Consider the following 21,519-nt stretch of genomic DNA (forward strand, 5'->3'; position numbering starts at 1 on the left):
TTGTTCATATGAAACAGCAGCATGAGGAAAAAGATGGGAATTAAAAAAAAAAGTTGTAAATACAAATAGTGGCATAATTTATATCATGTCTGGTATTACATCTTTTGCTTCGTCACAGCACTGTAGAGTCAGGTTCAAGTCAAGGGGCATCTCAGGTAAGGTGATGTGGGATCTCAGTCAGGTATAAAAAAGGAGTAATACAATGAAGCTGCAGCCGGGCAGGTCCTCTGTGAGACGGGTTGTGTTCTTTGGGGCTTGGAGATGGAGCAGGGGGAGTAGAGAAGGGGAGGGGGAGTAAAAAGGTGCATTCATGACCCACATTCAGCTTTACCAGTGTATCCAATGTTCCAGAGACAAAACTCATGACCTCAAAGCACTCTTAAAGCAAGAAAGATCCTAAGGTGTTTGTTTCTTCTTCTCCTTTTTTTTTTTTTTTGCCAATCTCTACAATAAAGAGATTGGCAACCAATCATCAGTGCATATTACTCTCAATAATCTCATTGTTTGCACTGACTTTAAACACAACATAAAATCAAACTAAAAGCCATCAAAACAAAAGCTTTAAGTTGAAATCCAGTTCAACTCTGTGTGGTAATAGAGTCTGCTTTGATGAACCTGTGAACGCATTTTTATAAAACGGTAACTTTACTTGAAGTAAGCTAGAGCAAGTTGAGAAGAAGATACCATCTACATTCTTGTCTATTTGGTATAACAGTACAGCAAGCAGCTACATGGGTTTCTGTGTTTTTTTGATCCACTTAAAAGTGTTTTATTTGTATATGTCATTAGTTGCCAGACTATTTTTTACAAAGATGACAAGAACAACATTTTACTTATTGTAGTTAATTATCCACTAAGCTAAGAGATGCTTGTGGGGAGATTTAGTTACTTTTGCACAAAGCAATGCCATCAGTTTTCTTATCTCTTGTCTTTGAATTAAGCTAAGCTAAAAAGGTTCTGCTTTGAAACTAATTATTGAACAGACAGATATGACAATGGTATATAAAGTTGGTAAGAAAGCAAAATATCGCCAATTATCTTGAAGCCGCAGCTAGCAGTTCTTTCAAATGTAAATAAATAAAGGTTATGTCGCTATAAATAAAACAAATTTTCTCTTGCACAGTCAAATTTTAGCATGTTAGAAATCCATCTTTAACATTAGAGAGACTGTGCAGAGAAAGTGTGGCAGTGTTGTTGTACTCCGTCTGACTACATGAGAAGTGTACTCACTGCCAGCAGATCTCTTGCCAAAGTCATTAGCTGCTAATTCGACAGGATCTAGATTTTCTTTGATAAGAGCTCACAGTGAAGAACAAAAAAGCAGTCCATAGCCTTACTTATGCTGCTGAGCATATAATACAGGAAAAATCCTCCAAGGGGTGACAGGTTGCTTTGATGGTTACTAAATTAATTTCTACCTAATCTCACTCTTACTCTCTTGCTAACTCACCCTACACACTCTGCTGCTTCAAGATCTCCTTTACATGAATAGGGTTAAAGTAAGGCAATCCACCTCCATCCATCCAAGTCCTCTCTGGTCCTCTCTCTGCTTGAGTGCACCTGTTGAGTAAGGTAACTCTTCCTTATCCTTCCCTCTGTACTCTGTGTGGTGGAGTCTGAGGGCAGAGACGGTGCTGGTGTTAAATGAACAGACAAGAAAGCAGTGCTTGGGTCCTCCGTGGACAGCTGGGCACTATAGACTGACCACTGCTGTTGTATGTGGTCTGAATGGAGCCAAGAGGCGATGGGGGTTGAGGTCAGGCAAGGAGAACCCCAGTACCGGGGAGAACCCCTCTCTCTTTTGTTCAGGACATAGCTGTAGTTCTTATGCCCCACTTGCTTGTATTTTTTCGAAGTGGCAAATCGGGGACACTTCACCTGAGCTACTGGGAGGAGGAGAACAGAATACAGAAAAATGTAGGTAAGAAGATGAAGAAAGTTAAAATAAGCTGAATCTTCTCTCTCTCTCTCTGTCCATCCATCCAACCATCACCCCTCTCTATTTCCCAAATTTCATTTCCCTTCTTCCTGTTCACTCATACCTGGACATAGATCCTTCCAAGGGCACGAGGTCTTTGACAACTGAGGCATGTCCACTGCTCAAGCATTCATTGTCACTGGCAAGTCTGGAGTTTCGAAGAGACGGCCACCAGAAAATCACTTTTCTCCAAAAACCTGATGCTATCTCATTACACCATGAGAATGAATCATTGTCCAGCCACACAGTATGAATCATAGTCAGCAGAAGAAGCTGCCAGCAGTTGTGGGAGCTCATGTGCAGAAAGTCGGTCAGAGTGATCAGGCAAGCGTTACAACTGCAGTGATTTAAGGGAGATAAGTGGGTTTCTTTGACAAACAGCTCAGGTTTAGCAACCGTTGAGTGAGGAGATTATCGGTGCTCTTTGGGCTAAAGCTTTTTGCTGGATGCTAACCAATTACTGAGATTCTTGTGTGGCACCACTATGAAGAAGATGAATTTCTACCAATGGTCATCAAGGCCTACTCTCAGACTGTCCCCCTATTAGAGTCAAGAGTTACATTTCACATATTAAAGAGCTGTGAAAATAGTTTGCACCGTCCTGCTTGCAGCAACATGCAGAGTAGCATCCAACCTACCACTGAAAAAAGTATGTTGTAGCGCCCTGGCCCTTGTCACAGAACCCTCTTTGCTTGGCTTTGTCCCATGTAAGAGCCTTGGTAGCTTGGTTGGATGTTGGAGCTATGCCTCCTGTATCGGGTGACCCATTGCCCCACGGCCTTTGCTCCTCACCTTGCTCGCAGCGAGGGGAGTGCTCCTGGCGGGTGCTGTATCCCGTGTCACAAAAGCACCTTTCTGCACAACAGGGGTACAGAAAACGGGCCACAGCACAGTGGTTCTCCTTGGGTTGGCTCCAGCCCGCCATAGTTAGATTTCAGACCTCCCCTTATGCCTTCAACAAACACCTCTCATTGGTGGGGATGTTCTTTCACCCAAGCCTGGCAGAGATATCAGACAGACCTGGAGCTACTGGTGCTGCCTCCGAGCAAAGGCTAGAGAGGATAAATGACCATACCACTTATGCATAACTGGGTAAGTCATATCTATCTTTTGAACTCTAGTATCATGAATGGCCTATAAATGCTTATATTTTTCTGTGTAAAGAAAAAAATTGTACGTTGATGAGTATGCTCGTATTGAATGCAAACAATACTTTGCATTAAGCATATTTTAATTGCAGATCAACATTGTACTGGTGAAATAGATTTGATAGTAAAACAGTAGCTTGCATGAATTAGAAGAACATGATTCAAACCTAAAACTGGAACTGTAGAATATGTAAAACTAGAAATAAAGAAACAGAAAAATAATAAAAACATTTAGAATGGCAGAGACCAGAAGAAAGACAGCATCAGCATTATCATTTGCACAGTGTGAACTGCTAATCTGCATGTGCAATTTTGTTGATTTTGAATTCTAAGTTGGTGGGTATAATTTCATAGTCATGAATCAACTCATGTATTCTCAGATCACACTCAACCATGACGATAATCTCCTCCCGGTCAACCCTTCTGGCTGTAGTTGTAGTTACACTTGCTGTGGTGTCCTACGTTGAGGCTAAGACTACACCCAAACCAAAGTACCAGTACACCAAGAAGCCTATCCCACACATCACTGTTCAAAGCCCTGTGACCACCAGCATGCCCAAGACTTACAAGACAGTTCCGAGCCCACATCCTGTGGAGCCCCAACTTCCTCCTGCCACAGAGAGAACCAACTATGCAGGGCATGGGTATCCACATTATTATGAGGGAACTGAGACCCCTGGTGTTGGCCCAGAGAACTACACCCTGGATTACAATGAGTGCTACTTTAACTTCTGTGAGTGCTGTCCTCCAGAGAGAGGCCCCAGGGGGCCAAAGGGCGACCGTGGACTGGCAGGTAAAAGACTCAATTATGAGGTTCAATACTTTAAAATGATTTTGTTCTTTTAAATTGATCGTTAAATTAAAATGTGTTTTTTAATTTACTGAATTTTGTCCATGTTTGTTCATGCAGGGCCACCAGGGGAAAGAGGGATCCCCGGTACAGTTGGTTTACCAGGACCACAAGGAGGTATTGGTCCCATTGGGTTTAAAGGAGACAGAGGTGAGAGGAAACTTACACAGTTGAAATTGATAATTGTGAATTATTTTGTCATCATTTAATGCATAAATTATGTATCATAAGCAAGCGGCAACCTCTGGTCTTAAAAGTGCTAAAAACTGCAGTTCATCGAGTGTCCGTTTGAGGCTGGATGCAGAAACACCAGAAACCACATACACACCCATTCAAAAAAGATGATCTTTGCAGCAATAATAAACATGTTTACAGCCTATATATACATACTATACATATCTGGAACACACTCCCTGAAAGCTATAGGTCTGCTCCAACTCTCACCTCTTTTAAATCAAAGACTAAGACTTTCTTATTTGCCACTGCCTTCCTATCTTAGATTATTTTAACCCACTTTAAATTAATATATTTCTAATTTTCCTTTTCTTTTCTGTTTTATCATATTTGTCATTTTAATTGTGTTCTTTTATGCCTGTCTGAATGTTTCCAATGCTTTTAATATTTTAATGTAAAGCACATTGAGTTGCCCTCGTGTATGAAATGTGCTATACAAATAAAGCTGCCTTGCCTTGCCTTGCCTACAGCCTGGTTCAAAAAATGGTTTAGGTCTGAATAGCTAATCTCTGTACTTTTGAAGATATTAAACTTAACAGTTTTGCCACATGCCCAGTGTTTATTAGTGATTGGGGTTAGTTTAACATTCATTTAACTTACGTATAACAGAATTATTTGTAGGGCTAAGAGCTCGGCACTCTATTTTCTGACTGAAATATTAGGTTCTGAACATTTTTTCTTTCAATGATGAAGAAGATACTTTGAATTACAACCGCGCTTGTTGGCTTGTGAGCTTGGTGTCACCAATTACAGCTCTATTCTGTACATTTTTCAGGTGAAAGAGGTGACAGAGGAAGCAGTGGGACAGCCGGGCCACCAGGGGTACCCGGGAAACCAGGACAAAAAGGTGAAAGCTTGTATGGGTGGTTGTTGTCTTTGAATTTGCAGCCAGACTTTACAAGTTCTGATGCAGTTCCTTTACTTTGCAGGGGAAGTTGGCTCGAAAGGTGAGAGAGGAGAAAAAGGCCTGCAAGGACTTAAAGGTAGTAGTGGGGAGAAAGGGGAACCTGGCTTGAATGGGACTGTTGGTGAAAAAGGAGAACCCGGTAAAGAGGGCCCAGCCGGACCTCCAGGATCAGCTGTTGGGTCAGGCCCCAAGGGAGACAAAGGGGATAAAGGGGAGTGTGGCTTGTTTGGCGAGAGAGGAATAAAAGGTGAGCCAGGGGACCCTGGACCTCCGGGAATCCCAGGAGTTATGGGCATCCCCGGAATGAATGGCAAGCATGGTTCCCCAGGTCCTGTAGGAGTTCAGGGGGATCCTGGACTGCCTGGCCCACATGGAGAACAAGGGGTTAGAGGACCTCAGGGACCAATTGGAGTAAGAGGGATGCTTGGCCCAAAAGGGGACAGAGGTTATCCTGGGATGCGAGGCGATCGCGGCATTCGTGGACTCAAGGGAGCAAAGGGATCATGGGTTCCTCTGAAACGCTCTGCCTTCAGTGTAGGTATCTCCCCAAGAAAGTCTTTCCCGCCCTCCGGCTTCCCAATCCGCTTTGACAAAATCTTCTACAATGAAGAGAACCACTTCAACATCACTTCTAATATGTTCACATGCGTCTATTCTGGGGTTTATGTCTTCTCCTTCCATGTCACTGTACGGAATCAGCCACTGCGAGCCTCACTGGTGGTGAACGGTTCACGGCGGGTAAGGACGCGTGACTCTTTGTATGGCCAAGACATTGACCAGGCATCCACTCTGGTGGTGCTGCAGCTGGGGGTGGGCGATCAGGTGTGGATGGAGACACTCAGAGATTGGAATGGGGCGTATGCCAGCAGTGAGGATGACAGCATCTTCTCTGGATTCTTGCTTTACTCAGACAAGGCCTAAAACTCTACTGAGAACTGCTTCTTTTATTGGACCTTCCTTTTTTGACTTTCTCTCTGCAGAAGGCTTACACTTGTGGTGCCACTCTTTACACTCATTACTTATGCACTGCCAGAAAACTGGACTGCCTACTAGTATGATAATTCAAGTACTGGTAACATATGTAATGCTCACTGTATTATCATTCTCTTGTTTTACCATGTAAGGATTACCTTGGGCACAAAAGTGCCTTATTTACTGCTGATGTATTTAAGTTCTCCTGTTATGATCTATCTTTAAGAAGAAAATGAGCACACTTCACACAATATATACACTTACACAGTGTTTATGATTCCGATCGCAAACGATTAATTGATAGCTACGAAGCAAGAAAGACATGTGAAATAAATCCCACAGTGAAAGATTAGAACAAGATTGTTAAGTAAATGAGGTCAAAAGGGCCAGTATTAATCATAAACAGACCTTCAGACAACAGTTAGTTCCGTGTGTCTTCCTACCTAAGGTGCTCTGAAGTGTTAATAAACATAACAGTTGATGGTCTTGATTTATGTTAAGGGCCTGTATCCATTAATGTCGCCTTTGTGATGGAATCACTTATTTGCTGTAAAAATCTAGAAGGCAGTTTTTCATAGCCTGACGTTCAATGTACAAAAACACCCTCAGTGTCAGCTGATTTTAGTGGCTTCACTCACATCTCAAACAAGATCTTCCAACAGTTATTTAAGAAAGTCACATTCTGATATATTCTAGGCTAAGCAAATATAAATTAAAATGTTTCAGGTGCCTTTCAATCTTAAATTTGATAACTATGGCCAACAGCTCAAAAAAAAAAAAAAAAATCAAAATATTAGAATATTTCATTCCAAGTTTGAGTAACATACTATTTAAACAGTATGAAGAAGACTGTTGTCCAGAAGGTTATCATCACCTTCTGGAAGTAGAGACAACTTCAGAGGCATCTTACCTTGGCTAAGAAGAAAAATAACTTGACTGTTGCTCGGTCTGAAGGAAGAGAGGAGAGGCACAGAAACCGTGGTGATTTAAGTCCTGCACTCTGGATGATTTGAAGCACCACATCATCTGCTGGTGTTGTTCCACTGTCTTATCAAGTCCAAAGTCAACACAGTTGTCTACCAGGAGATTTTAGCGCACTTCATACTCCCATCTGCTGACAAGCTTCATAACGATGCAGTTTTCCTTTTCCAGCAGGACCTAACACATGCCCACAGCACCAAAACTACTACCAAATGGTTTGCTGACTATGATACTGCTGTGCTTGATTGATCTGCCAACTCACCTGACCTGATCTCCATGAAGTCTCTGCAAGATATTGTCAAGAGACAGGTGAGATAAATCTGACCCCAAAATTATGACCAGCTGAAGGCCACTATCAAATCCTGGACTTAACTAACACCTCATCAGGGCTCCATTCCACACCCCACTGATGCAGTCATTTGTGACATAAGAGCCCCAATCAAGAGTGTATAAATAAACAAATTTTTACAGAAGTTGGACATTTCTGTTTTTCTAATCCTTTTTTGATTTATCTGAGATACTGGATTTCTGATTTTCATGAACTTTAAGCCCTAATCATCAAAATCAAAACAAAAAAAGGACTGAATTATTTCCTTTCACCTTTAAAGTTTACCTTTGTGAATTAAATTATTATTTTTAAATGACTTTTTCATGATATTTAAATTCAATTGAGATGCACCTTTAGTTCAGCTTTTGGAATATGACATTTTTCACTCCAGAAAAACAAGCAAGACTATCAACAACAAGGTTGAGCATTTTTTTATTAAAAAATTGAATGCAATAAATCCCTGGGTAGGTATCAGACCAAATGATCAACATCATTCTGAAGTAACAGGCATTCTTTAAACATTTTTTACAGCTATATATATACAGGACAAGATTCATGAAGAGATAAGATATACCACTTTGTCTGCGCCACAAACCAAAAGTTTATCACAGGATTGTTCAGCGTATAGAGCAATTTTAAAACAGACTAACTGGTCAGTACCAAGTAAGATGGAAATGCTGCTACAATAATTTGGTAAGTAAGTAAGAGTAAGCCTTAGTCAGAAGAACTCAGTCACTTACACAGGCAAATAATTTCTTTATAGACATACTGTAGGCTATATTGCACTGGTTGCATGGTGAGTTCAGTACTTCATCACTGAGTCTTGTGTGATATTTCTAATACAACAGAAATATAATATAACTTGACTTACCACTGATAAATGGGTGAAAGTTAATCAATAAATACAGCAGTAGTAACTGAAATGTGCAGGAGTAATATTTTTCAGTTTTATTTTTCTCACCAGTGGTTCAGATTATTTTTATTTTTATTAAAGACATGGCCTGGACAATGTTTCTCAACAATAGTCTTCCTTTTCTCTTTCTAAGTCATTTTTTTCTCCTCTTTTTTCTCTCTGTCTCCCTCCTTTTATAAAAATCTCTTTTAAAACTCCCTGTCCTCTATTTTTCCATCCGTAAACACACCATCTCTAGACCTACTTGAAAAAATTTGACATTGAATATTTGATGTATGTGTGTAGTATCCAGAGAATATCACTGTGACCTGTTACTTCATTATTATTCATGTTATGTTGTACCTACAATGTGTAAAAAAAAAAGTGTTGCTCCATATTATGGTTGAAAAAAGAAAAATTTTCATAGAAAATAAATCTCATAGTCACTTATTTCAGTACATGTATAATTTATTGCATGCTTTATTTGTTATAACCAAAGCTTCACAGGTTATTATCACAAACAATACTGATGCAGTTAGTTATGACAGATGAGACCCCATCTCCAACTCCAAAAAAACATTACAGAGGCACTTGTGGTCTGGTTAAATACCTATAATACCCAGTTATACATGTATCAAATTGTGTGTTTTTGGCACATTGGTCCTGTACGAATGATTTATAACAGATAACCCAAGATCTGGCGAGTATTACTATTATTTAGGACAATAAAATCATGCAATGGTCAGATACATGGGACTTGTTAATATAGGACAGTATCTGGAAAGTCTTACAGCATGTCTCCAGAACCCTCAGCCATGTCCCCAGACCCCTGGGGCATGTCCCCAGATCCCTCAGGCATGCCCCAAGATCCCTCAGCCATGTCCCCAGATCCCTCGGCCATGCCCCAAGATCCTTCAGCCATGTCCCCAGATCCCTCGGCCATGTCTCCAGACATTTCACCAGATTCCTCATATACTACATTGACAGGTTTGGTGCTAGCCATTGGTTGGATTGGCTGGACAGATGACAGAGTGCTTGGTGCTGACTGTGAGAGATTCAGCTGAGGATTTGAGGGTTGGGTGCTTACATCAGGAGGTTGTGAGAAGGTAGACGTTGTTGATAGTTGAGGGGTAAGATGGGCTGTGGTTGGCTCAGCTACAGGAGGCAGGGAGGAGTCAGGGGATGTATTCGGGGGAGCTAAAGACCATGGGTCTCTGGGATGGAGAATTGGAGGCTTCATCGTCTTTGGTCCTATCAGGTAAGAAACATTATTCCTCAGGAATTGGGAAACTGTCACGCAATGTTTACAATTTTGAAATTCAGGAGGAAGGAGTTAAACTCTTGAAGAAAGGCAAACAGCGGGTTGAATTAACTTTAACCTTAAATTAAGGTTATGGAGTACCTGTCACTTGTCCAAAGGTTTGGAACTCACTCCACTGGGATAGACCCAACTCAGGCACCTTTGCCCTGCATCTGTAGTGGCCCGGAGTCCGTTTGACTAGTTGGCGGTTATCAGAGGTTGCTGTTCCCAGTTGGTTGTCACCCTCATAGAAGTAATAGTGTATTGGAGGTGCAGGAGCTGGGGCATTGTACTGGTGGTGGCAGACGAGCTTCATCTTACTTTCTGTCATCAGGTTGTTGTCTGCAACGATCTCCAAAAATGGTTGAGACAGAACCTCTGAGAGAGAGCCACAGAAGCGAAAACATCATTAACATATTGGAGTATTTTAAAATGTTCTGTTGAGAAAAAAACAACAACTCTATTTTGTGTTGACAGTAAACTGAAAATAGGTAATATCTTGGGAAATGCAATGACGTCACTATCTTCCCTCTTTGCCAAATATGGGTGATCAATCAAAGAAAAAAAAATTGTAGGAGGAATTTGTATGTGGATTTGTTAGCTTGGTTGGAGCTTGGCAGGCCTTCTCTAAAATTGGTACCAAGCAAATGTAGCTGCTGGTTAGCTGTAGCTGCATGTCAGTTAGATGTAAAAGCTAACATTTTTGGTATTGAAGGGGGTTGGCCTATTTTGTTGCCCGGTGCAAAACCCAACGTCTGTCAAATAAGACTCAACTCGCTAAACCAATTCCCCTCTCTAAGCTTATAGTCAAGCGAATTCTGTTTGCAAGCTCACATTGTTAATTGAACATCTTAATTTCAGAGCTTAAGAGGTGCTGGTTGACAGTATTGTTTTCTTAAGGCAAAGCCCTTCTAGCTATGCTTAGTTAATTGTAAGATAGCTGCAACTGTAAGTACCAAACTGAAGGATAAAGTGGTACTATTCTCCTTGTTCAGCTATTAGCTAGAAGCAATTACACACACTTCCTATTTTTTAATTACCTCAAACCATTTGACATGCAACTACAACCAAAATCAACACATGCATCAGTATTTTTACTCACCTAAGACCTGCACCTGAGCTTCAGCTGAAATCACAGAGAGTGTACGTCTTTCTACATCCCAGGAAGCCCTGCAAGAGTACATTCCTTCGTCCTGAAGGGTCAAGTCAGGCAGCTGGAAAGTTGGGTCAGGGCCTATTTGTCTCATAACTTCAAATCCATTTTTGTACAGAACCACCTCCTGGAGTTTGGGCTTACGTCGAACATGACATGTTACGCTTAAAGTGTGTCCAACAAGGCTGGGGTGAGGTGGGACTTGCAGGATAGCCCACCCTCCTGAAAGAAAATAACGGTGAAGACAGTTAGCTCAAAATTATATCTATTGGTTTGATACTGTGATTAATGAAACAGGTCATTGGCTGCATGCTGAAGATGTTTTATGAGACTGAAACATGCAGATATTCTAAAATGATTCAAAGACCAACAGAGAGAAAACTAGCCACCATAGAAAACCATACAATACTTGAAAGAAACTTGGGGTAGCTTTTTCCAGTAAAAAAAGAAAGAGGACTAATACATTTTGAATAGCTTATTTTATAGATTTGTATCAATACTGATGAGTAAGATCCTACCATAAACAATGATCTCCACTGGCAGACTTTGCAACGTCAGTACGTCTCCGACATCTGTGTCCCTCACTCCCTGGCAGTAAAATTTCCCACTGTCTTTAACCTTGGTATTCCACAGAACAAGGTGCTCTCCAACCTGTGGAAGCTGCTCCGATCCCTTGAACCACCAGAAACGCCAGGATGATCTGTGGTTAGAGGGAATGCTGCATTTCAGACGGGCATTCTCCCCCGAGAAGATCCTTGAATCCTGCGACACCAACTCTGCTACAGCTCTGAATGAGGTCTCAAACGCAACTATGGAGACAAATACATTTGGATGCTGGGTTCAGGTTTCTGTATACTTTGAAATAAATATTGATTCTTATGATACTGTAAACAGCAGGCTCTCAATTATATATTATACATTAACTGGAAGATCATTTGGTACTTACCGAGTGGTACCACAAGATGTGGCAGTGTTGACAGAACTGAAAAAAAGGGGAGATAAATTCAAGTGGAAAAACAGATTTATTAACACAATAGTAAAATTGCATGATGTTGTAAATGAAGTGAAGAGAACTCACCAAGAAGAGAAATGACCGCCTCCATCTTAAGGTCTTTGTTACTGAGTAATAGAAACTGAGGGAGAGACTTTTATTTCTGGTAAGAGGGGAAGTGAAAATGAAGTTTATTCGAAGCTGTAACACATGACACAGGAAATTCCCCTTTCATCAAAATAAATTCCCTTTAAACATTCCCTTGAACTGTTGTTTTCTGGGAACCAAACTAGAACATTTAATGAAATAAACAATAGTGAGGATAGAACAATACAGAGAAACAGCTGTCTTTTTAAATCAGAGTTCATGGAAATTTGTATAAAAACTATTGATATGGCAACCCCAATATTTTGGTCTAACTGTTTCATTATTATTTCTAAATAGTATTGGTATTATTAATTACAATTGTAACCACCTCCTAGTTGTTTTTGTCATTTGACCCCATTTGGCACATCTCAGTCCCAGAGATTCACCAGAAAAAAACATGAAAAAATGGAAGTGAAACATGCTTTACATGCTCCGGCTGAAATGTACCAACGCCCATTGAGAAAAAATGTGAAGTGAAAAATTTAAATTCACATGTGTGTACAAAAAGGACTTCACAAATGTCATGTCTTAATGTTGGGTCTTTGTAAATAATATAACAAACGATCTAGACCAGCTTTTTTCCGTAAAGTGCCTTGAGATGAGATTTGTTGTGAATTGGCGCTATATAAATCAAGATTTATTGTTTGATTGATTGCAAAGTATATTTCAAAATCAGCTTCCCATTGTGTAAGCAACATTTTGGACCCTGAATGAACTCAATCACCTGTAGAGATGACTTTAAGAGACATAATTTATTTTAGCTGTACCTTTTTTTAACCTTAATACTTAAAGGCTACAGTGTATCTCACTGGAATTCTGTGCCAGTTCAGCTAATATTGTTATCAAAATTTTGAAGTCTGAGTCTAACAAATAAATTGACCACTTTCTTAACTTTTTTAGCATTAAATTCTGTTTTTTTCAGCAGTTTTCACATGTAGAGACATGGGAAGAGTTTATACAAAGGAAAGGATTGCTTTGGATTTGGATTTATCTCTCCCATCACTTATTGAATGACATTAATCATTCACTATAGTTTTCTCTCCCTGCTTCAGTACAACTTTTGATGATTTGACTAAATTATTGTAGTATATACAAATCCAATTCCAAACAAAGTTTGGGACTGTGTGTAAAATGTTGCTAAAAACAGATTCTTGTTGGATTTCAAATGATTTTACTGACATTCTTTTTGGAAATCATGGATGCTCTGAAGAGGTGGGACCACTTGGCTTGTTCTCAGTGCACAGTTCAAAAGCCAGCATCTGTGATAGTATGGGGATACATACTGAAAGTGCTCATGGCATGGGTAGCTTACTAACCAGGAAGACACCATTAATGCTTTCTTGAGTGACCCAGCACTTGGTACTTTGGTCATTATTGTGGTGATGTTAATTGTTGATGATGATAATGCAAGGTCTTAAATTGTTTGGTTGCTTCATTGTAGATGTTCCTTATTTTGAGAAAAAAAAAAAAATAATCCTTACTTACTTTTGTGCATTGCCTTTACACTACTTGGCAGTACCTGCACCCAAATTGACTTGAAGCACTTTGTTACTCGTACTGATCTTGTTTCCTCTTGTCTAGATCTTTGCTTGTGTTGTTCTTGTTCTCGTATGTACGTCGCTTTGGATAAAAGCGTCTGCTAAATGACATTGTAACATTGTAACATTGTAATGCTGAACAATGTATACAGGTTTTGGAGCAACAGACAGACAAATCCTTTTTTTTAGGGAATACTTTGCATAATACAGCAAGATCCTAAACTACATTTGGCACTTACGCCAGCCTTGCTCTGTAGTAGAAGGGTCCCAGCTTGATCTTTCATAAAACAATTACAATTTTCAGTTTAAAAATAATGTATATGCGCTATATTGAAATAAGTAAAGGCTTTTAATGGTTTGAAAACTATCAAATCATGTTTCTATAAACATTTTACACAACCTCCCAACATTTGGGAACTTAAGTTTTAATATTTATAATACTGTTATGCATAAAGCTGTTCATTTTTTTTTTTATTCTTGCTTTTCTTCTTCATTTGTCGTGTTTTTTTCTTAGTATTGAGTAATAGTGCAAAAAGTTAAATTCTAATTCTGGAAACTGTTAAGTTAAGCCCATTTGGCAAAAATCATTCCAGTCATGTGAACCATGATAAAGAGGAACTGCACATGCACACACATGCATTTTCAATTTTTATTAATCATCACACACCCATAGATGCAAATAAACCAATACTGCCCCAATAAGTTACATTTAAATAAAAGACAGTATTGAGTTCTTCCAAATGATACATTAACAAACCTATAAGGTTAGAAAGATGATGTTTTCAACTTCTTTAAAATACCAGAGAAATAGTTTCTGCATACAGTGCATTATAGTTATTCAAGCTATTGCATTAAAAGTCTTCTCAAACTAAAATTGGACAGCAAATGCACACTGACTACACTGTTCCAGATTACAATTTGAATAATGAATCAAATCTAGCGACAGAAAGAAATTTTAGCTCATGAGCAAAGAAAAAAAAAGACACAATTCTCCCCAACATTTCTTTCACTGAGCTGCTGCCACAGAAATATGTCAGTGTGGCAACCGCCTGAACCACTGTGTTCACCAATTAACCTTTTACCTCGAAAGAGTCAGTACTTCCTTCATTTAACGTACTTCTGAATTAAGAGCATCAAAATCAAAGAGAAGAAAAGTGCTTCAACATAAATGTAATTAGTCATGTAATGTTTTCTGCACTCGAACATCAACCAGCCGTTGGAGTGATTTTTTAAGCCTCGTGTCTGAGGAGGAAAAAAGCATCATCTGTTTTCTTATACACCTCTTCGATAAAGCAAACAAAACTTGCCTAAAGATTTTTTTTATGGGACATGCTTTTCTTATGATAACCTCTGGAGACAAACAAATAGACAGAATTGACTATATTATTATTAGATTTCATGTAACAATGTCCTCAAGCAATGTTCTTTACTACTGTAAATATTACAGGATTAATGTTTACTATTGCATCCAAAAGATTTGATACCTGCCACTCTATAGAAAAATAAAATCACTTCTGTACACCCAGCTTAAGACTGGATTGAGAGGTCTGGCATGAAAACAAGACTACAATATCCTGACACGGAACTGGAGGACTTCATGACTCATTGACTTTAGCGGAACATGTCCATGCAACTTGCACTCTCAGTCATACTCACTTACTGACATGCACAACCGCCACACGCCCACACACACTCACATCTCTTTCTTCCTGGATATTTCTCTACAGGACGGGGGAACACACAGTAAATACAGCACAAATAGCGAGCATAACGGAAGGGTTATTTAAGTGAGGGTAAGTTCAGTTTTAAAATAGTCAGATTTCTCAGTTTCCTTTGTTAAAACAAAAAACACATATGATATTTCATGTCACTTGTGCAGTAAGATTCTGTGGATCCTTTTGGACCTCCACCTCTCAATTTGCACCCAGAGACAACATAACGGAGTAACACAACCATTGTCTGGCAGTTTGAAAATAAAAACAGACAGATGGAGTTAAAAAAATCTGTCAAACAGTTCATCTCAGCTGCACAAATGTAACAACAACGACAAAAACGAAGTACTGAGGTACTGATGATGATTGGTTAAGAGAGCTTGATGTGGAATCAGTCCCATCCTTTGTATTTAAAGGAGCCAGTTCAGGTGGTCTGGGCATCATGTCAGGATGCCTCCTGGACGCGGAGCACGATAAGGGCATGGGGGTGGGGGGATTATGTTTCCCAAATAGCCTGGGAACACAAATTAACTTGGCTGCATAAAGCAGGCCAACTCCAGTCTTCTTTTCCTAAAACTAAAACTGTAACAGAGGAAGAGAGGCAGGGCTCCATCAAAGATGCTAACTCAGATCCTTGACTTTGCAACTACATCAAAATGTCAGGAGTGCAGTTGACCTCTGGGACATTTTAGGAAATAATTATTCGTTTTTCTTACCGCAAGCTCGATAAGAAGATCAATACCTCTCAATATTTGTGGAAGCTTAAGCCAGGAGACAATTAGCTTAGCACAAGGACTGTAGTAGGAAGAAACAGCCAGCACTTTTGCTAGCACCTTAGAAGATTACAAAGCATGGAGTAACTTGTCTTTTAAACTTAAGTTTCGTAAAAACTACTAAAATATGTTGAAAGTGTTTGTGACTAAGCTTTAGAAGTCCAGGCAGGTGGATTGTTTACATATGGAAAGACTTAGCTAGCTGTTTCCTCCTATTACAAGGGTTTCATATTGGCTAAGCAAAGCTATCCAGCTGTACCTTCATATTTACGGTACAAACATAAGAGGGGTTCTTCATCTTCTTACCCAACTCTCAGTTAAAAAGATAATGATTGTGGTTCCCACAATCTGAAAGCATTCCTTCAATGTTCTATATCTTTTCAGGGCTTCAGGACAAGGTCTAAATGAGATAGAGATTGCTGGAGTGGAAATGGGATCCATATTAGATACCTGCTGTATGTGCATACGGACAGCAAAGGGAAAAGGAGGAGGGTGGAGTAAAGCCTTTAAGAGCAGAGCTCTTCACATCAACCAGCAAACACTTGTGGTTGAAGTGGCGGAGGCAGGAGCTCATTTTCAATGTTATCTGCGTCGATTGCTGATGATGCTGCAGATGGTGTCTCCTCAGCTGTGGTTTCAGTCGGGTTATTTGTCTCTGCAGGAAAACTATCTAGAGCGCTCTGAACCTTCTGCTCCACTTCGTCAGTCCAGTCGATGAGATCGCTCTCCAGCTGGCGAGCCTTCTCCATGACCCGCTCCTGCCGTTCCCCGAGCCCTGTCAGCAGGTCAAGCCGTTGGTGGACCTGACTGAGAGCTGCGCTGCCGGGGGAGCAGGAGGACACTCCAGAGGCCTGTGGCCCGCTCGGGGACGCCTGGCCTGACATGTAGAGATCGAACTCCTCAGAGCTTAAGTTCAAAGACTGGCCGTCCAGTTTCTCAATGAAGGCCACCGCACAGCACTAGAGAGAAAGAACAAGGAGGGTCCAACAAAGAAGTCTGTGTTATTAAATTTACTTGAAATTAAGATAAAACAGTTCATTGGACAGTTAACAGTCAGCTTGTGGATAGGGTAGGGTTAAGATATAGAATGACGTAGTGGTCTTATACTACTAGAACAAATAGGGTTGCCAAAACGCTGCAACACTGGTCACTGTAATACCATTCAAGTGAGCATGTGCCAGCTGACTCACCAGGTTGGTGAAGTAGTAACCATCCTCTCCAGTCATCAGTCTGCTGGGGATGCAGAAACGGGTGATGTACTGGATGTTGGACTGCAGTCGTGGGGGATTTGCTTTCAGCACGATGTAGATGAGCGTGGGGAGGAAGTCATCAGCAGATGCGGCCTCTTTCTTGCTGACTTTGATGGCGTTGAAGATGTGCTTGCTGCAACGAGTGATGCACGCCAGCTTTTCCTTGGGCACACGCTTGGAATCCATTTCGATCACATCTATAGCGATGCAGAGGATTGAGAAGGAATTTAATGGTTGGTTCTCTACCACCGAGATAACAGATGATGTCACACATAATTTCTTCTGAAAAATAAACCTTAGAGCACTTACCTGTGATGGCTTTGACAACACTGTCAGACACCACAGGGATCTCCTCGTCTACAGGAACACACAGCATCTCGATGGTGACCCAATGCAAAGCCCTGCAACAAATTGAGCATTATCAGATGTTGATAGTTTGATGTGAGATGTGTGTTTCTTTGGCTGAGAGGGAACAATCACTACAATCTCAGCCCAAAAGCAACTCTCATTGCTCACCTGATTCTCTTCTGAATGGCCAGGTCTTTCTTCTCATCGTCCGTGGTCTCAGGACAGAAGACTTCCTTGTAGAGGCGAGTCATCATGTACTTCTCTACTTCATCCATAACGCTATCAACGTGGTCTGACGAACCTGAGATAGACGCACAGAAAACAAAGATATTCTGTGACTTTATGCTTACTATATTGTAAGAGATATTCATTGGTTATAACCAAGCAGCAACCTCTGGCCCGAAAACTGCAGTTCCTCAAGCGTCCGCTTGAGGCTGGCTCAGGAAGTACCGGAAACCACATACACACCAATTCACAAAAGCTGGTATTTACAGCAGAAACAAACATGTTTACAGCCTGGTACAAAAGATGAGTGTAGTCGAAGACATTAAGATTACAAGTTTTCCATTACAAGAGGCACAGCTGACTTGATTGACAGACGGGAACGCTGTAGCTGTTGGCTAGGAGGCTGAAAGCCCACCTCTTTACCTCACACTAGCTCAACAGCAGTTAGTTTGACTTCAGCATATCCAATATTGTTCCTGCCGACGACTGGCTTCAAAAAAGCGCTTCAGAAACAGATGGGTGACTTCCATTATCTATACAGTCTATGGTAATAACAGATTCTTCCTGATTGGAGAAGTTAAGCTCTACCTTTGAACTGGGTCTGGAGGCGGTCAGAAAGGTTCTGGTAGAAGTCCTGCACACACTCTGACAGCTCATCAGCACCCATGTCCTAAAAAAGACACAGAAATGAAATTAAGGTCAAATGTATTCAATTGTTGGCTTAAAACACATTTAGTACAAAGACAGATATATCAAGCATAAGATTGATAATGATATGTACTGATCTTTGGTCATTACAAAATTTTACATGAAAAACCCTTCAAATACTCTCTTGAATCTTGTGGAATGAATGAAAGAGAATATTTCCTTTTAAATATTTTTTAAAACAGGTGTTCTCTTGGCTTACGATACACTATATAAAACTATGAAATGTCACTGATTCTATAATTTATTTCTTATATTGAGTGAAAACAAAATCTAATCCAAGAGTGGGAGTCACATTTCTTAAGAGGTTGTCTTGACTTGCCCAACTATGTGTATATAAGAATCAAACGGCTAATGGAAGCTTATTTCACAACGCTAACAATTAATTCCCTTAAGCTCACCCGCTTATAGACCATGCTCTCAGTGAAGGCCCGGCACTGTTTGAAGATTTCCCTGCCAGACTTCAGAGGCTTTAGAAAATCAATGAACTCTCGTGTTGCATGGTCACTGTCCAGAGAGGAATGCCGGCCTGCAGAGGAACTAGGGCTCGGGCTGGACTGTGCGTCGAATGGAGAGTCTGCAGGAGAAAATTGAACGTCACTATAAAGGAAACCTCAAAAACGTGCGATGTGTCAACTTTGTCATTTCTTGCCTCATAGAGTAGCTACGCCATATGTTTGTCTGCTCGTCATATCCTCATACATCTACCACAATGTTGCGGTTGATAAAGTTACAAAACAAGGGAAGTGGTTTCACATGAATACAGATTATTAGGCAAAAGTTTAGTGACCTCAGTCTTGGTTTGATTCATAAGACTTTCTGGTAAAGCATGCCACGCTACCATTTCCTTAAAATGTGTGGGCAGGAAAGTTAAGAAAGGGGGTAAAAAAAGAAGGAATAAAACTATTGCCATGATATCAGCACGGCAATTATCCCTCATGACTGAATTATGGGAAGATCAATGTGTTGAATAATAAGTACCTTTTTTAGGAGGTGTTTTTGTGGAAGGAGTAAAAAACTTTGTGACAGTATGGACTTTGCTTGATTTCTCCTTAGTTTTTCTTTCCTCAAACTTGCTGAAGGGTGTGATGCTGGACTGTGATTGTGGCTTCTGATGTTTAGCATAAGCTTCCTCTTCCTCCCTCTGAAGCCTGGAAGGGAAAATACATTTAGTCATATATTCAAAAGCTTGATCTGTTGGATTACCATGACCTGGATGACTAAGAACATTCACAGACATTTAGTCATACATGTCCGATGGACAGACAGAATAGCAATGACAGCATGAGGTTTGCCTTTAAGGAATAATCATTTACTGGGAACAGAAGGATGGACAAACCTTTCAGCAAGTGCCCAGTCTTCCTGGATCTGTTTCTGCTTTTCTCTCTGATTTTCCTCTCGCCAGCACTTTGAACACAGGCCCTGCCAGCCAGTGTTGCCATAAAAACCACATCCTTTCTTGCAGAGCAGCTCTGATTGGTCAAGATGGATCCCACGCCGCTGGCTCGTCATCCTTCCCCAAAGTTAGCAAGACTGCAGGGGGGGGGGGGGGGGTAACAAGAGACAGAAAAGAGTGAGTAAAACCAGCAACACATCGATCAAAGTGGTGGTTTGTTGTATGTAAACACAGACAGGCTCAGCTCATCTCATTCTCTCATTCAAGACTGAAGTTGACTTGGAGTTGAGCTCACAAATCTCTCCCACTCTGTTGATCAGACACAGCATCCCTGGACATAGTAATGTAATACTACATGGTACAAAATATTTAAGCTAGTCAAGACCCCGACGACTTTAATCTATCTTATAGGGGCAGCTCATCTGGTGAAGGGTCAATTCACCACCGTGGATCTCTGTATTTGTTAGCATTAGCTAATCGCAGGGAGCTGGGTGTCAAAGCACTGGACAGAGCAGTACAACATAATATAATCTCATCACATCATTTCTCCCAGTCATGCTGATAATGTTTGAAATCTACATCTGTTCCGACATCTACACGCTAACCTACAAGTTTGCCCCCCGTGTTTACTTCAGCTAATTACACAGCAAGCTAAGCCTAGCTAGTTAGCCAAGTAGCTGATTTAACGTCATGTAAATGAAGATGTCCTAAGCTAGCTAAGACATTGTTGGTGTTAAAATACAGTCTTAATTGTAGTGTCAAAAAGATGTTCAGTAACCTTGTCGTCGCTCCAACTCCAGCCTACAGATGGTGGATGTTTACACTAGCCAAGCAACAAGCTAGCTTTGTCCCACAGCCATTTTGTCTGTCAGTTGTTTCTTCTTTGCTGAATTTTCAGAATGTGGACAAATAGTTGGAAAACGATTTTACCGCCACCTAGTGTTTTAATATTGCACTAGCCTGCATCACCTTTAACACATTGATGGCGTGTCCATGAGTTCTCATTTACTACCAGTGGTGGAAACTAACAGAGTACATTTACTTGAGTACAGTACTTAAGTACATTTTTTGAGTATTTGCACTTTACTTGAGTATTATTTTTTAGGGGAACTTATTACTTCTACTCCACTACATTTCTACCAGTGCTCTAGTTACTCAATACTTTTGAAGTCAGCTCATGAATTTCCTTCTCTATTCTTTACAATAATAATTGCCATATTACATTATGTTATATTACATTATTATTGCAACTACAACTCATGGTCATACTAAATACCCATACTTATTTTTATTTATTGCTTAATCTGTCATTACCAACCATAATCACACCATGTCAACCTGTCACTACTGAAGCATCTTTTTAATACTGCCTGTAATTACTTCTATTTAATCTAAATTCCATTGTAACATTGTATATATCTAAATTGTATTGTATTCTAGCTTTATATATCTATTTTATTTTATTATTTAATTTTACTTATTGAAACTTCTTCTTGATTGTACTTATGTCTGGGTTGCTGTAACAACTGAATTTCCCCCCCGGGGGATCAATAAAGTAATATCTTATCTTATCTTATCTTATCTTATCTTATCTTAATCTGATCCCTAAAACAGTAAAATGTGTTTGTGTAGTTCTGCTTGTCTCAGTGGTTTACCCATACCTGTATATTGTGCATCTCCACAGTTGAACA

At 40.2% G+C, this 21,519-nt stretch overlaps 3 protein-coding genes across 3 annotated transcripts; 1 reads left to right on the plus strand and 2 right to left on the minus strand.

The window, feature by feature from the left end:
* Positions 1-3,519: 3,519 nt before the first annotated feature.
* otol1b (otolin 1b) lies at positions 3,520-6,038 on the plus strand. The gene is made up of 4 exons (XM_034701603.1): positions 3,520-3,919; positions 4,037-4,126; positions 4,986-5,057; positions 5,140-6,038. The coding sequence occupies exons 1-4, from the start codon at positions 3,520-3,522 to the stop codon at positions 6,036-6,038; spliced, it is 1,461 nt and encodes a 486-aa protein (XP_034557494.1).
* Positions 6,039-8,740: 2,702 nt separating this feature from the next.
* LOC117825873 (high affinity immunoglobulin gamma Fc receptor I-like) lies at positions 8,741-11,902 on the minus strand. Its single transcript, XM_034701840.1, has 6 exons — positions 11,822-11,902; positions 11,690-11,725; positions 11,262-11,552; positions 10,693-10,965; positions 9,693-9,968; positions 8,741-9,541 (listed from the first exon to the last, which is right to left on the minus strand). Exons 1-6 carry the CDS (start codon positions 11,844-11,846, stop codon positions 9,078-9,080), a joined length of 1,365 nt encoding a protein of 454 aa, XP_034557731.1. The 5' UTR covers positions 11,847-11,902; the 3' UTR covers positions 8,741-9,077.
* A 2,152-nt stretch (positions 11,903-14,054) lies between these two features.
* Positions 14,055-20,726, minus strand: rabgef1l (RAB guanine nucleotide exchange factor (GEF) 1, like). Its single transcript, XM_034701011.1, has 9 exons — positions 20,607-20,726; positions 19,772-19,965; positions 19,414-19,583; positions 18,834-19,009; positions 18,316-18,397; positions 17,671-17,803; positions 17,464-17,555; positions 17,095-17,351; positions 14,055-16,863 (listed from the first exon to the last, which is right to left on the minus strand). The coding sequence occupies exons 2-9, from the start codon at positions 19,942-19,944 to the stop codon at positions 16,432-16,434; spliced, it is 1,515 nt and encodes a 504-aa protein (XP_034556902.1). The 5' UTR covers positions 19,945-19,965; positions 20,607-20,726; the 3' UTR covers positions 14,055-16,431.
* Positions 20,727-21,519: the final 793 nt, after the last annotated feature.

This window comes from Notolabrus celidotus, chromosome 14, assembly GCF_009762535.1.
Source record: "Notolabrus celidotus isolate fNotCel1 chromosome 14, fNotCel1.pri, whole genome shotgun sequence".
Classification (NCBI taxonomy): domain Eukaryota; kingdom Metazoa; phylum Chordata; class Actinopteri; order Labriformes; family Labridae; genus Notolabrus; species Notolabrus celidotus.

Coding starts and splice junctions, on each gene's coding strand:
- otol1b (XM_034701603.1), top strand. CDS start 3,520: ATGACGATAATCTCCTCCCGGTCAACCCTTCTGGCTGTAGTTGTAGTT. Junction 4,127..4,985: donor TGGGTTTAAAGGAGACAGAG/GTGAGAGGAAAC, acceptor TACATTTTTCAG/GTGAAAGAGGTGACAGAGGA. Junction 5,058..5,139: donor CGGGAAACCAGGACAAAAAG/GTGAAAGCTTGT, acceptor TTTACTTTGCAG/GGGAAGTTGGCTCGAAAGGT.
- LOC117825873 (XM_034701840.1), bottom strand. CDS start 11,846: ATGGAGGCGGTCATTTCTCTTCTTG. Junction 10,966..11,261: donor AGTGGAGATCATTGTTTATG/GTAGGATCTTAC, acceptor ATTTTCTTTCAG/GAGGGTGGGCTATCCTGCAA. Junction 9,969..10,692: donor AGCTCAGGTGCAGGTCTTAG/GTGAGTAAAAAT, acceptor GCTCTCTCTCAG/AGGTTCTGTCTCAACCATTT.
- rabgef1l (XM_034701011.1), bottom strand. CDS start 19,944: ATGACGAGCCAGCGGCGTGGGATCCATCTTGACCAATCAGAGCTGCTC. Junction 17,556..17,670: donor GCCATTCAGAAGAGAATCAG/GTGAGCAATGAG, acceptor AATTTGTTGCAG/GGCTTTGCATTGGGTCACCA. Junction 16,864..17,094: donor GTTACTACTTCACCAACCTG/GTGAGTCAGCTG, acceptor CTTTCTCTCTAG/TGCTGTGCGGTGGCCTTCAT.